The 12,843-nt window shown below is 38.4% G+C and overlaps 2 protein-coding genes across 2 annotated transcripts; one reads left to right on the plus strand and one right to left on the minus strand.

The window, feature by feature from the left end:
• Positions 1 to 2,459: 2,459 nt before the first annotated feature.
• On the plus strand, positions 2,460 to 5,774 carry LOC121267250. The gene is made up of 3 exons (XM_041171098.1): positions 2,460 to 3,750; positions 4,333 to 4,805; positions 4,893 to 5,774. Exons 1-3 carry the CDS (start codon positions 2,460 to 2,462, stop codon positions 5,772 to 5,774), a joined length of 2,646 nt encoding a protein of 881 aa, XP_041027032.1.
• Positions 5,775 to 7,150: 1,376 nt separating this feature from the next.
• Positions 7,151 to 12,641, minus strand: LOC121266773 (RNA polymerase sigma factor sigF, chloroplastic). Its single transcript, XM_041170585.1, is given in 10 exon segments — positions 7,151 to 7,523; positions 7,526 to 7,619; positions 8,317 to 8,517; positions 9,047 to 9,187; positions 9,950 to 10,180; positions 10,270 to 10,534; positions 10,627 to 10,833; positions 10,951 to 11,078; positions 11,299 to 11,465; positions 12,388 to 12,641. Coding segments are annotated over 10 exon segments (1,722 nt in total). The 5' UTR covers positions 12,485 to 12,641; the 3' UTR covers positions 7,151 to 7,332.
• Between the last annotated feature and the right edge of the window lie 202 nt (positions 12,642 to 12,843).

Raw genomic sequence — 12,843 nt, forward strand, 5'->3', positions numbered from 1 at the left:
AATGCCATTCCTTTTCAAAAGGAAGATTTTTGGATGCAAGTTCATAACATGCCTCTTGCTTGTATGACAAAAGAGGTTGGCATGAAGGTTGGGGAGTGTGCAGGGAAAGTGGTGGATATTATTGTTGATCAATGGAGGATTGGATGGGAGAAATTCATGAGACTCAAAGTGGAAGTGAATATCTCCAAAGCTTTGGTGAGAGGTACTTTTTTAAATTATGATGGTCTCCTAATATGGCTGCAATTCAAGTATGAAAGACTACCATCTTTTTCCTTTAAGTGTGGTGTTATCAAAATCATTAATAAGTTATGCCCAAAACTGTCAACTGTTAGAAGAGAGGATGGTAATACTCATCAATATGGCCCCTGGTTGCATTCTGCTGCTACTCCTTTTAATAAGTTTAATCAAAAGAGGTATGGAGGGGGAGATGATAGGGCTGAACAGACTACTAGAAAATCATGGCAGAATGGTCACTGTGGTGAGGATGACGACTCAAAAGGAAAGGATCACATGCAGGAGGATTCTCAGGAAGTCAATAAGGAAAATAGTACTCATAAGGAAAGTGGTTTTATTCTGTCAGAGGAGAATCGTGTGGAGGAAGGAGAGGCAGATAAGGGGGTTATTAAGGAGGGAATGGGAGGACTGGGAAAGGAAACTTTATTTCAAATGAAGGGGTTACCTATTGATAATGGGGTCAGACTTTCCAAATCAGATCGAGTCTCAAATAAGGAAGATGCTATTATTAAGGCTTCAGTTTCTGATAGAGATCAGCAAAAGACCAAAGCTAGTACTATATCAACAGATTCCACTCTGGCATCACACATTAATGATCTAGATCAGTTTTTGACTGAGCAGGCTCAATTGTTGGAAAATTCAAAAAAACAAGTTAGCTGGAAAAGAAGAGCTCGAGACAAATTTTATGTTGAGCATGCTACTGACAGGAAGGAGAAGCTGCAAAATTGTGATGAGAGGAAAAAGAGGTTGGGAAGTGCAAAGGCTGAGGCTGAGGCTTCTGAGTTATGTGGGAATAAGAAACAAAAGAAAGATCATGTGGTGGAAATGGAGACTTTTGTTAAAGATTTGGTGGTGGCTGATTTTCAGCCCCACCAACAGCAATGCGTTGTCTAAGTTGGAACTGCCGAGGGCTTGGGAACCCTCGGACAGTTAGAGAACTTCACTTTTTGGTGAAGAATAAGGTCCCAAGTTTTGTTTTCCTGATGGAAACAAAATGTAAAAGATCCAAGGTTGAGAAAATCAAGAGGTTTCTAAATATGGAAAACAGTTTTGTGGTCAATTGTAAAGGCTTAAGTGGTGGTCTGGCTTTCTTATGGAAGGAGGATGTGGATGTAGTTCTGGTGTCTTACACTATGCAGCATATTTCCTTGAAAGTTAAGGATTCAATAAAAGAGAAGACATGGATCTTAACTGGATTTTATGGAAACCCTATTACTACTAACAGGAAAGGTAGTTGGCAGTTGCTTAGAAAGTTGAAACCAGAAAATGATGTGGGTTGGCTTTGTGTTGGGGATTTTAATGAAATTATCAGCACTAATGAAAAAGTTGGAGGGCCTCTAAGACCCTATGGTCAGATGGAATGCTTTCGAGAGGCACTGGAGGACTGTGACCTTAGTGATATGGGGTATGTGGGGAACAAGTTTACTTGGTCTAACAATCGTGGTGGGACTGAATTCACTAAAGAAAGGCTAGACAGAGCCTTATGCAACCCTCAATGGGCTGCCTAGAACATTGGAGTAGTGACCCTTTCATTAACTGCACTCAATTCAGATCACTGCCCAATTTTCCTCACCAATGGAAATCATCAGCAGGGTGCAGGAAGTCATACCAAAATTTTCAGATATGAGGTGAGTTGGGGTAAAAAAGAAGAGTGTAACAAGTTAATTGTTGATGAGTGGAAGAGACCTAGGTTAGCTTCAAATGAGCTGAGCTATACTACTGAAGGTTTGAAGAGGTGCCAATTTAAACTACAACAGTGGAGTAAACAGGCTGTGAGTAATACCAAGAAAGAAATACAACAAAAAATGGATCAACTCAACTTACTACAGCAGTGCAATCAGGGAGACAAGCATGACAGCATAAAAGGCTTGAAAACTGACATTGAAAAAGTGTTGGAAGAGGAGAATCTAAAATGGAAACAAAAAGCAAAACCGAGATGGCTTCAAGAAGGAGACAGGAACACAAAGTATTTCCACCAGTGTGCTTCTCAAAGGAGGAAAGTCAATAGAATCAGCAAACTTATTGATGATAGAGATCAGGAAATTACCAATGCATCTGCAATTTGTCAGCAGTTTCAAGTTTTCTTCCAGGAGCTTTTCACCACTGCTAACCCTCAGAACATTGATGGTTGTTTGGCAACCACCAATCCCATAGTCACAAATGAAATGAACTAAGCATTGTTGAGGCCCTACTGTGCTCAGGAGATTGAAGAAGCTTTGTTTCAAATGGATGGCTTGAGCTCACCTGGACCTAATGGCTTTCCAGCAGCCTTTTATCAACAAAACTGGGATGTGGTGGGGAGGCAGGTCAGTGAATCAGTTATGTATGTGCTTAATTCTAAAGGCAACTTGGATGTTATTAATAATACTTTCATTGCTTTAATCCCAAAAAAGAATAATTGTACTAAAGTTTCTGATTTCAGGCCAATATCTATTTGTAATGTTTTATATAAGATTATCTCCAAAGTCATAGCCAACAGGCTTAAGAAAATTCTGACTAGCATCATTTCTCAGAACCAATCAGCTTTCATTCCTGGAAGGCTTATCTCTGGTAATGTAATAGTTACTTTTGAGGCTTTGCATTCTATGAATTGTAAAATGGCAGGAAGAGAAGGGTATATGGCAATGAAGCTTGACATGAGCAAAGCATATGATAGGGTTGAGTGGTCTTTTCTAAGAGCTGCCTTATGTAAAATGGGGTTTGATTTTTCTTGGGTAGAGTTGGTGATGAGATGTGTGGAATCAATGTCCTACTCCATTTTAGTCAATGGTGTCCCTCAAAGTGAGTTTAGACCTTCAAGAGGCATTAGACAAGGTGATCCATTACCACCTTATCTCTTCATAATGTGTGCTGAAGCTTTGAGCTCTATGATCAGTAAAAGGGTAGAAGAAGGAGTCATCTCAGGAGTGCCTTTTGCAAGGGGTAGAATCAGAATTTCCCACCTGTTTTTTGCTGATGACAGTTTGTTATTTTGCAAAGCAAATGCTTTGGAATGGGGTAAGCTGCACAATATCCTGAAAATTTATGAGGAAGCCTCGAGTCAAAGATTGAATCTTGAAAAAACTTCAATACAATTCAGTAGAAACACAGCTAAGTCAACTCAAGATTTCATCCTTAGCATTGCAGGAGTGAGGTCCTCAATGGCTTATGAGAAGTATCTTGGTTTACCAACTGTTGTTGGCAAAGCAAGAGAGAAATCATTCAGAGATATTCTGGATCGAGTCAGAATGAGGGTTAGCAATCAAAGGGTTAAATTTTTATCTCAAGCAAGAAAGGAAATATTCAGCAAGGCTGTTGTGCAAGCCCTCCCAACTTATAGCATGTCTGTTTTTATGCTACCTGCCAAACTCCTTCAAAATTTAAACAGCATTATGCATAAATTTTGGTGGGGTCAGCATGAGGCAAAAAGAAAGATTCATTGGGTAGCTTGGAGCAAAATGGGAAGATCTAAGGCTGATGGAGGTATGGGTTTTCGAGACTTAGAAGGTTTTAACCTTGCACTTCTAGCAAAACAAGGTTGGAGAGTGATTCATAATAGGGGTGGGCAGCGGGACCCCGCCCCGCTACCCCGCCCCGCTTCCGCTCCGCCTCCTCATGGCGGGGCGGGCAACCCCGCTCCGCCCATGCGGGGGCAGGGCCCCCGCCCCGCATCTAGGGGCCTTAGCAGGGGCGGGTGACAGGGAGGGCCCAACCCCGCCCTGCATTTCCCCCGCCCCGCCCCGTCCCCATTTATATATATATATATATATTATATACATATATATAAACATAAATATCTATTTATATTTTACAAATTATATATGTATATAAATATATATTATAATTTGTTAGACTTGTTCACAAAATATGCATTGACAATTTAAAAACTACGTAGTTTAAAAATTAATACACTACAATTTACACAAAATATGCACTAACAAATTTAAAAATTACATAGTTTTTAAATTATAGTCATATTTAAAAATTTTAAATTTTAAATTTAGATCTAAAAATGTATTTTTGCACTTATAAATAATTTTTAAATAAAATAAATATAGTATTTTTTTTTAAGTGAAAAGAAATGGGGAGGATTGGGAACCCTTTTCTCTAGTTTCACAGGTTTAAGAGCCAAGTACTTCCAAGAGACTTCTTTTGTGAATGCAAAGTTGGGTCAGAAACCATCATATATATGGAGGATTATGCTTAAAGCAAGAAACCTGATTGATGCAGGCTCTTTTTGGAGAATTGGGTCTGGTGATAAGGTCAGAATTTGGGGAGACAAATGGCTACCTAAGACCATACCATCTGTAGTTAAAAGCCCAATATCCCAACTTGATGGCAATGCTAAAGTTCAAGAACTGTTAAAGCCAGGGGAAAAGAGATGGAGTATGGAGCTTGTGGAACACATCTTTTGCAAAGAAGATGTTGATATCATTGCTCAAATTCCAATCAGCTCATCCACTAGTCCTGACCAACTGATATGGAAAGGAACCTCTTCAGGTTTTTTCACAGTCAAAAGCGCATACCATATGCACCAGGAGATGAACCAAGCTCTTAAAGGGCAACCATCGAGCAATCATAATTTCAAGGAGGTTTGGAAAACCCTCTGGCAGCTACAAGTTACATCATGAGAGAAAGTGTTTCTGTGGAGAGCTTGCTTAAATGCACTTCCAACTCAGTCAAATCTTTTTAAGAGGAAGATTGTTGCACATCCAAAGTGCCCAATTTGCGAGATAGAGAAAGAGACAATAGCACATGCTTTATGGGATTGTGAGTCAGCAAGAGATGTTTGGAGCCAATGTACCAAGAGCATTCAGAAAAGGCATTTCCCACATATGGATTTTTTAGAGATTTTCGAAGCTATTGCAGAAGGAATGAGTTTTGAGTGCATACAAGAATTTGTTATGGTTGCAAAGCAAATTTGGTGGAGGAGAAATGAGTTTATTTTTAACCAAAGGTTTAGACATCCTAATCAAGTCGTCTTGGTTGCAAATCAGAACTTAAGAATGATGAAGGACTTGGAAATGCAGAAAAATGGCTCCTCAGCTCGTAGTAACAGCAACATAATTATTTGGCAACCACCTCCTATACTTTTTTATAAGGTTAATTGGGATGCGGCTGTGGACAAAATTAGAGCTAAAATTGGTATTGGTATAGTAGTCAGAGATTGTGAAGGAAGAATAATAGCAACTATGAGGAGAAAACAAAGCCTTCTTCCCCTTCATTCTTTGGCTGAAGCATATGGGGCACTATTAGCAGTGGATTTTGCACTAGACCTAGGGTTAACAAAGACTATCTTTGAAAGGGATTCACTCCAAACAGTCCAAGCTTTGAAGAAAGAGGAGGATCAACTGTCCAGCTTTGGCATGTATGTCTCTGAAACCAAGATGAAACTTAGAAATTTTGATACTTGGAATGTCACTCATGTCAAAAGTAAGGGTGGGCAGCGGGGCCCCTCCCCCGCCCCCGCTACCCGCCCCTCTTCCGCTCCGCCTTCGCATGGCGGGGCGGGCAACCCCGCTCCGCCCATGCGGGGGCAGGGTCCCCCGCCCCACATCTAGGGGCCCTAGCGGGAGCGGGTGACGGGGAGGGCCCAACCCCGCCCCGCCCAGTCCCCATTTTTTTTATATATATGTATATATTATATACATATATATAAACATAAATATCTATTTATATTTTACAAATTATATATATAAATATATATTATAATTTTTTAGACTTGTTCACAAAATATGCATTGACAATTTAAAAACTATATAGTTTAAAAACTAATACACTACAATTTACACAAAATATGCACTAACAAATTTAAAAATTACATAGTTTTTAAATTATAGTCATATTTAAAAATTTTAAATTTATAATTTAGATCTAAAAATATATTTTTGCACTTATAAATAATTTTTAAATAAAATAAATATAGTATTTTTTTTAAGTGAAAAGAAGTGGAGCGGATTCATAACCTATCGGGGCGGGGGTGAAAACCCCATCCCCCGCCCCATGCGGGGCGGGGTGCGGGGAAGGGGTGCCCGGGGGCGGGGGCACCCTTAGTCAAAAGAAGTGGAAATGTGATGGCTCATGTTTTGGCACAAGATGCCTTAGTCATTTTTTATGTAATTGTTACTATGGAGGAAATTCCCCCATGTATTTCAGATCTGATATAATGGAACAAGCTCTTAAGCTTCCTTTCAAAAAAAAAAAATCTCCAATAATTTCATATTTATTACTTATAGTATTATTTTTAAGTGTATAGCGAGCATATACCAAGTAATTAAAATATATTCCTAAATATATCTTGTTTGAATTCTTATATATAATTCTTTTTATATCAATATATAAAATTTACAATAAATCAAAGTTTGTTCTTAAAATTTATGGTTGAAGTCATAAGATATAATATAAATAATTTATTTTATCAAAATTAATTAGGCCGTGAATAAGTTCCAACTTGCTTGAATGATAAATGAGCAATTTGTAAACATAAAAATGTAGCTCAATGATCAACTTGAGCTCAACTTCTGTTCAAATCAAAACTAAAGGAATAAACTTACCACGTCGTTCTCGCTTGAACTTGACTCGTTTAAGCCCTTAATTTTGGCCTTTTAGCTATTTTTGTGTTCATCTTATCAGTATGACTCTGTAATATGCTGAGCTGACATAACCATTGTTATTGCTTAAGACTAATAGTTGACAAATAGACAAGTTCATTTAGATAGCGAGATGAAATGAGATAAGTTGAAATAGCTTGTAAATAGTAATGAGATTGTTAGTTGAGATGAGATGAAATGGTTTTATCTCACTTTTGTATCCAAACGGGTCCGGAAGTTTCACAAATCTAGTGACTATTTTTAAGTCGGAATATTAAATTATTTTGCCAACTTGTGATCCCCATTTGAAGAATGTCAGTAAGGTCAACTAGATTACTAGCTTTGGAGATGTAAAGATATACACATATATTCATTTAAAGGATAAAATTTTATCTTACAACATACCATTTAACACTCAACTTTGAAGGCTAGAGTTCTACTCTAGGCTAGCTTGATTCTCGACCACTTTCAAGAACCACAAACCGTAAAGGCATACGAGGAGCATAACACTATAACAACGTGAAAACAGCTAAACAAGCAATTCTGTATATGCCACAAGTCCTTCACTACCGAGGCACTGCTTGAGCCTATGCAATGCTCGGTTCTCCAGCTGCCGCACCCTCTCCTTTGACAACCCAAACATGTTCCCGATTTCTGACAATGATTTCTGTTTGCCATCTTCAATGCCAAACCTTAGCTTGATTATCCGCCTCTCCTTGGGCTGAGAATGCTTAGAAGGTTTCGCGCATGCTGCCTCATCAGCTTCTTTGCAACACTCACTTCTGGGATCTCGACCTCAGTATCTGCAGTTATCTCCTGCAGATTTAGAGGGATAATGAATAGTCTCTTCACTTTGAGCATTTTTCAGAAAGCTTCTTTGCTAAACGGGTGGACATAAAACTAAACTGAAGGTCTACAGAGGTAAAAACTTGATATCCTATTGACCATTAGTTTTGGATTGATTTATATGCTTTCTGAGAAAGAATTTCCTCCAAAGCCAAAAATGACAATGTTTGAAATCTTGAAAATGCAATATTCTGGAATCATAATAAAATGGCAATGAAATGAGCTTACAGAATACGAATCTGAAAAAATGTCAAAATCTGGAAGAGTTAGCAGAAAGGGAGAGAGAGTTACATAAATTTGAACAAGTAAATCTAAGGAGCAGCCCAAAATCACTACTCATGACCACTTATTATTATTATTATATGTCGAAGTGATGGCTTCCTCTCACAAAACCTTTTAGACCTGTTTAAAAATATTCCTATTACTTGTCTGAAACTTAGTGGCAACCATTGTCTTCCAGCTTTGTCTACTCCAATATTTGATCACAGCTCACAGAAGATAAAGTAAAAATAGGACACATCAAATTGAGCAATGAGACACTGCAGCTCACGTTTTTAGCTGGCCAAAATGTACAAGGTTCTGAAATATTTGCCTCCAACATTTACATATAACACAAAGTTTGTGTTATATCTGATCAAAGGAAGCTGAAAGAACACGAAAGCATTACCTGAAAAGTGGTATCTTGGTCTGTCCAAACTGGTCGTTGCATTGAAAGTGGTAGTCTGGTTGTATATAGCAATTTTTCTAACTTGTTGACTGTAATCCCAACATGTCGTGCTAATTCTTCTTTGGTTGGATGATGGTTTCCTTCCTGAATGAGTAGTCTCTTTGATTCCATCATCTTGCCCAGTAGGGCATGTACGTTCTCCTGCATTTAACATATTTCACAAGGTGCTAAAGTCCTTCACTTGGATACTTCAGCATATCACGTATCTTCAATGAATAAGTCTATTTGCCATCCCCCAGGTATGCCATCCCGGGACATTCTTATGTGCATGGGGAGTGAAAATAGTTTATAAACGTAGGACTTTCCTCCAATGGAGGTGTGCCTCATCATGGGATGGCTGGGGGATGATACAAGAAAGGCTATTGTATGGAAGTGATCATCTTCAATAACATACAAAATGACATGATCCATACAACATCTATACCATGAAAAAATCATCAACAAGCTATAAGAAATCAAGCTGTTAATTTCAATTACAAGACTTCTTTATCCTTTATCAACATGGAAAGTTAGTGAACTTCCACCATTTCCAGAATTTAATTAAAATACAAGTAATTTTGTGCAAGCATAGGGCATAATAATTGAAACATAGATGCATGCTCCCACAATATTCAAAGCACAAATGTTTACTGAAAAACAGAAACTAGAGAAACAGAATGATTTACAATACCGGCAAACGGATTGTCCGGGAATGTTGATATATGGCCTTCCTAATTGATTGCCTTATCCACCAATAGGCATAAGTAGCAAACCGACAACCGGATTGGGGTTTGAACTTCTCAACACTTTTCATAAGACCCATACTGCCCACCTATAGCAAAGATATCAGCAAACTTTTAGTAGAGATTATCATTATATTTTCACCCTTACAGAGCCATACTTCTGTAAACAACACTGATTGATACCCTGCTGTAGATTGGAACGAAAACTAAATTCACTTTTTCTTTTTTTTTTATATCTGAATATTTTGGTGAGCAAAAACATTCTTCTGTATCATACAAGCACATGTACAGAGCACATAAAATGTATTTGGGACCAAAAGATCTAAAACTCAAGATTCTTCATCCAAATAATTGTAAGGGGTTGAGATACAGCCCAGCTGCACATATGGAGTACGTTAAAAACTATAGCATGTTGGGATCTTAATGCAAGAAACAAGATTAAATTATCTCAAACAATGTTCAGTGTGGCTGTCTCAATGTGTCATGATGCAGGGGCAAAGGGAAGGCAGGCGAAAAGGGGCCACCCCCTTTTGACATGGTTAGGTGGGATTTCATTGAGGGAGTCTTATAGGTGGTTGGGTTTCCAACCTGCAGTCTTCAGGTCATGGGCCTGATGAGTCGACAAGATACTTTTTGCTTTGAATTGGGTAAGAGAGAAAGTTCAAAACCCTTCAGCAATGGAAACTGCTGTAAGCATGTCCTATTCATTATATTTGACAAAGTTTTTATGCATTCTCTGCTCAATAATACTTATCTCAGTTTTTGTTTTTTTCCCTGCTTTTCTTGGTTGGTGCAGGGTAAGGGGAACTTTAAAATGAGGAAAGGAAATAAAAAAGTTAATTGTGTCAAACCTGCAATAAGTCCTGAAAGCTGAGACCTCGCCCTGGATATAGTTTAGCAACGTGAACGACCATACGTAAGTTTGCATAAATCAGCTTTTCCCGGCTGCTATTACCAGAATACAGTCGTGACTTCAGGGCACGATAACTGAGACCCACTCCTTCAGCCCATTCAACCAATGTTGGTTCACGGCCAAAATGAGATTGGAGCCTAATCTTCACTTCTTCTAATTTCATTAAATCCTGTACACAGTTTCAACCCAAGCAAGAATAAGACCTCTATAAACCAAACATCCCTCACCATCTTGAATGGACAGGTTTTAGAAATACACCTGTACTTGGGCAATCAATTCAGACTCTTCTTCAAAAGTCAAAAGTTGTTTTGTTTCAGGACCCCACAAGAACAATCGAAGGGGATCATTTGGATCAAAACCTTCACTAATCTTTCTTTTCACATCTACATTTCTAGAACTGTGATTCTCGTGAACGTTTGACTTTGGCACTCTTCTCTTCTTAGATCGCCTCTCTAAAATTCGTGTAGACCTTACCACTTTCTCCTCCTCGAGTGGTATATTCACAAAAATCCTAGACCCAAAACTGAAAAAAATATTTAGGTGTTAGTCCGCAAATAGATTGCTTAATATGAGGACTGCATAATAGAGAAAGAGAACAGTTAAGATAATACTAACCCAGAAGAAAGTGACTCATCAAAATCAGATCCTATTAATTTGGAGTCTTCGGCTAACAAGGCTGCTTCTTGAGAGGCTGACAAAGCTTTCTTAGCAAGGGCCACTATATCACATTCTTCAACATCCATAGGATTCTCTGTACTAGCAGTAATAGGCTGCATACTCAAGGAGGAAGACATTGTTTTTCCTGTTTGCAAAGGTGGTGACCTGCAACACAAAATTTCACAAAAGAATACATAAGGATGCAGTTCAGGAATAAGATTACAACAATAAGAAATTGAGGCAATAGCAGAACTGATTCAGCTTAAGATTGGCTTAACTTACAACTGTCCCAAACCAGGCCAGTGAAGCAACTGGCGCTCAAAGTTGTGCAGCAATTGGTTAGAGTTTTCAGGAATTTTCTCTTCATTGACTGAGGCCCCAGCCACTATCCGGGTTCTCTCTAAAATTCCCTTTAACAAAACAGAAAGAAAAGAAAGAAAAGAATTGGTAATGGATCAGTTAGGAGTTGCAAGAGTGACGTAATGCGTATTTTTACCAAAAAATGACACTTTTGAAGCATGAAAAACATTGATCAAGAAGAGTTTTATGAAAGTGATAGGATTTTCAATTAATGTATTAGAAATAAATTGACAATCGTAAAGTGAGGATGCATGTGCATTGTAGGCAAACCAGAAAGAGCCCAACCCAAGACATTGTGTCTTCCTTAAATACGTGCAACAGAGGGTCATTTTCATCACGCTGCTCTTGCAATGGAATTGAGGCACGGCGACGTTGAGGTGTGCAAGTGCTTAGCATAGAGGTGACAACAGAAGCTGCTTGTTCATGAAGCATCAAAGCTGCAAAATTAAGAGCACATGCATACATGATGAACGAAAACACAAACACAAAGAAATAAAATGATTATAAACTCTGGGCAACCTAAAAGATTTTTTCTTTTGTTCGATTGTGGGTTCAAAGAGTAAAAATTAAACAGCTTAAACATAGAGTACCAGATGAGACTATTGACAAGAAGAGTTCAATGTTACAAAACACGTTGGGGTATTGGGGGAGACTTTAATGTTACAAGATTTCCAAGCGAGTGTTCAGAGAATAGATTGCAGGAGGAGCTGAAAGATTTATTCTTTAGAACACTATATACTTGGGCCATTGCTGTTGACTTCAATGGCATGAACCTACATGATTTTCTTGTCTATAATGCTACGTAGCTTAGGGCATGCCTTTGTTTTTTCTGTTTAGAATTCTGCATATGGCTTTGCCTATTCTTTGATCAATAAAATTTGTTTACTTATAAAAAAAAAAAGAGTTCAATGCAAAAAGAGCTCGCAAACTCACTCACCGAGAAATAACAAATCTATAAAGACGGTAATACAACATATTATACAGATTAGTTAAATCAACAAGTACTATAATACAATTCAACAAGCACATGTACACATTGCAGGATAGTAGGATACAACTGAACAAAATATCAAACATTAATGGGCGCGTCTAGGCTTCCATTCCGCTGAGTCTAAATTCGAAGTATTGTTTTGTTTTCACTTTTAAACTAGAATCAGTCCACCAGAGGAAAAGTAACGAGGTCTGTGCTATAAAATTCACACTACCATTACGCTTTTCATTATCATACAGCATACGGTATATTACAGCATTTGCGGCAAGAGATATATACAGAGGAAACCCGCTAGTCAAATGTGTGGTATAACCGCACTTCAAAGGAAGAAGGGACGAAAATGAGAATTGAAAGGCGTATAAGCTTACCTGAAGTAGAAGAAGAAGTAGAGGAAAGACAATTTTTAAGGTGGATTCCTGAAGGAAACGACGGCTTTGAAGAAAGCAAATTCCTTCCAACTTCCATGGATAAATTCTACAGTAATTATACTGTCTGTACTCTATATCAGCCAGCTTATCCGTAAGGTTTTCTATGAAAATCGATGTGTTTCTCTCTGTAGATAAAGAATCAGAGATGGGTCTGCAATGCAGAGCAAAGGCTCTATTTCACACCACAAAATTAGTAAACCCCTTCACCGAGATGGATTAGGTTGCTATTATGGTGGGCTTAACTGCATGTCTCCATGCCTCCCTGACACCATTCTGTATCTGCTGCCTGTCTGTCGACAACGGTTCTCCCCACGATGTTCAGCCCAGCTCGTTCAACCTAGCCCACATTTCACACTCTCAAGTCGATGCTTCTCAGACTCGGACAATCTATCATTT

Source organism: Juglans microcarpa x Juglans regia, chromosome 5S, assembly GCF_004785595.1.
Source record: "Juglans microcarpa x Juglans regia isolate MS1-56 chromosome 5S, Jm3101_v1.0, whole genome shotgun sequence".
NCBI lineage: Eukaryota > Viridiplantae > Streptophyta > Magnoliopsida > Fagales > Juglandaceae > Juglans > Juglans microcarpa x Juglans regia.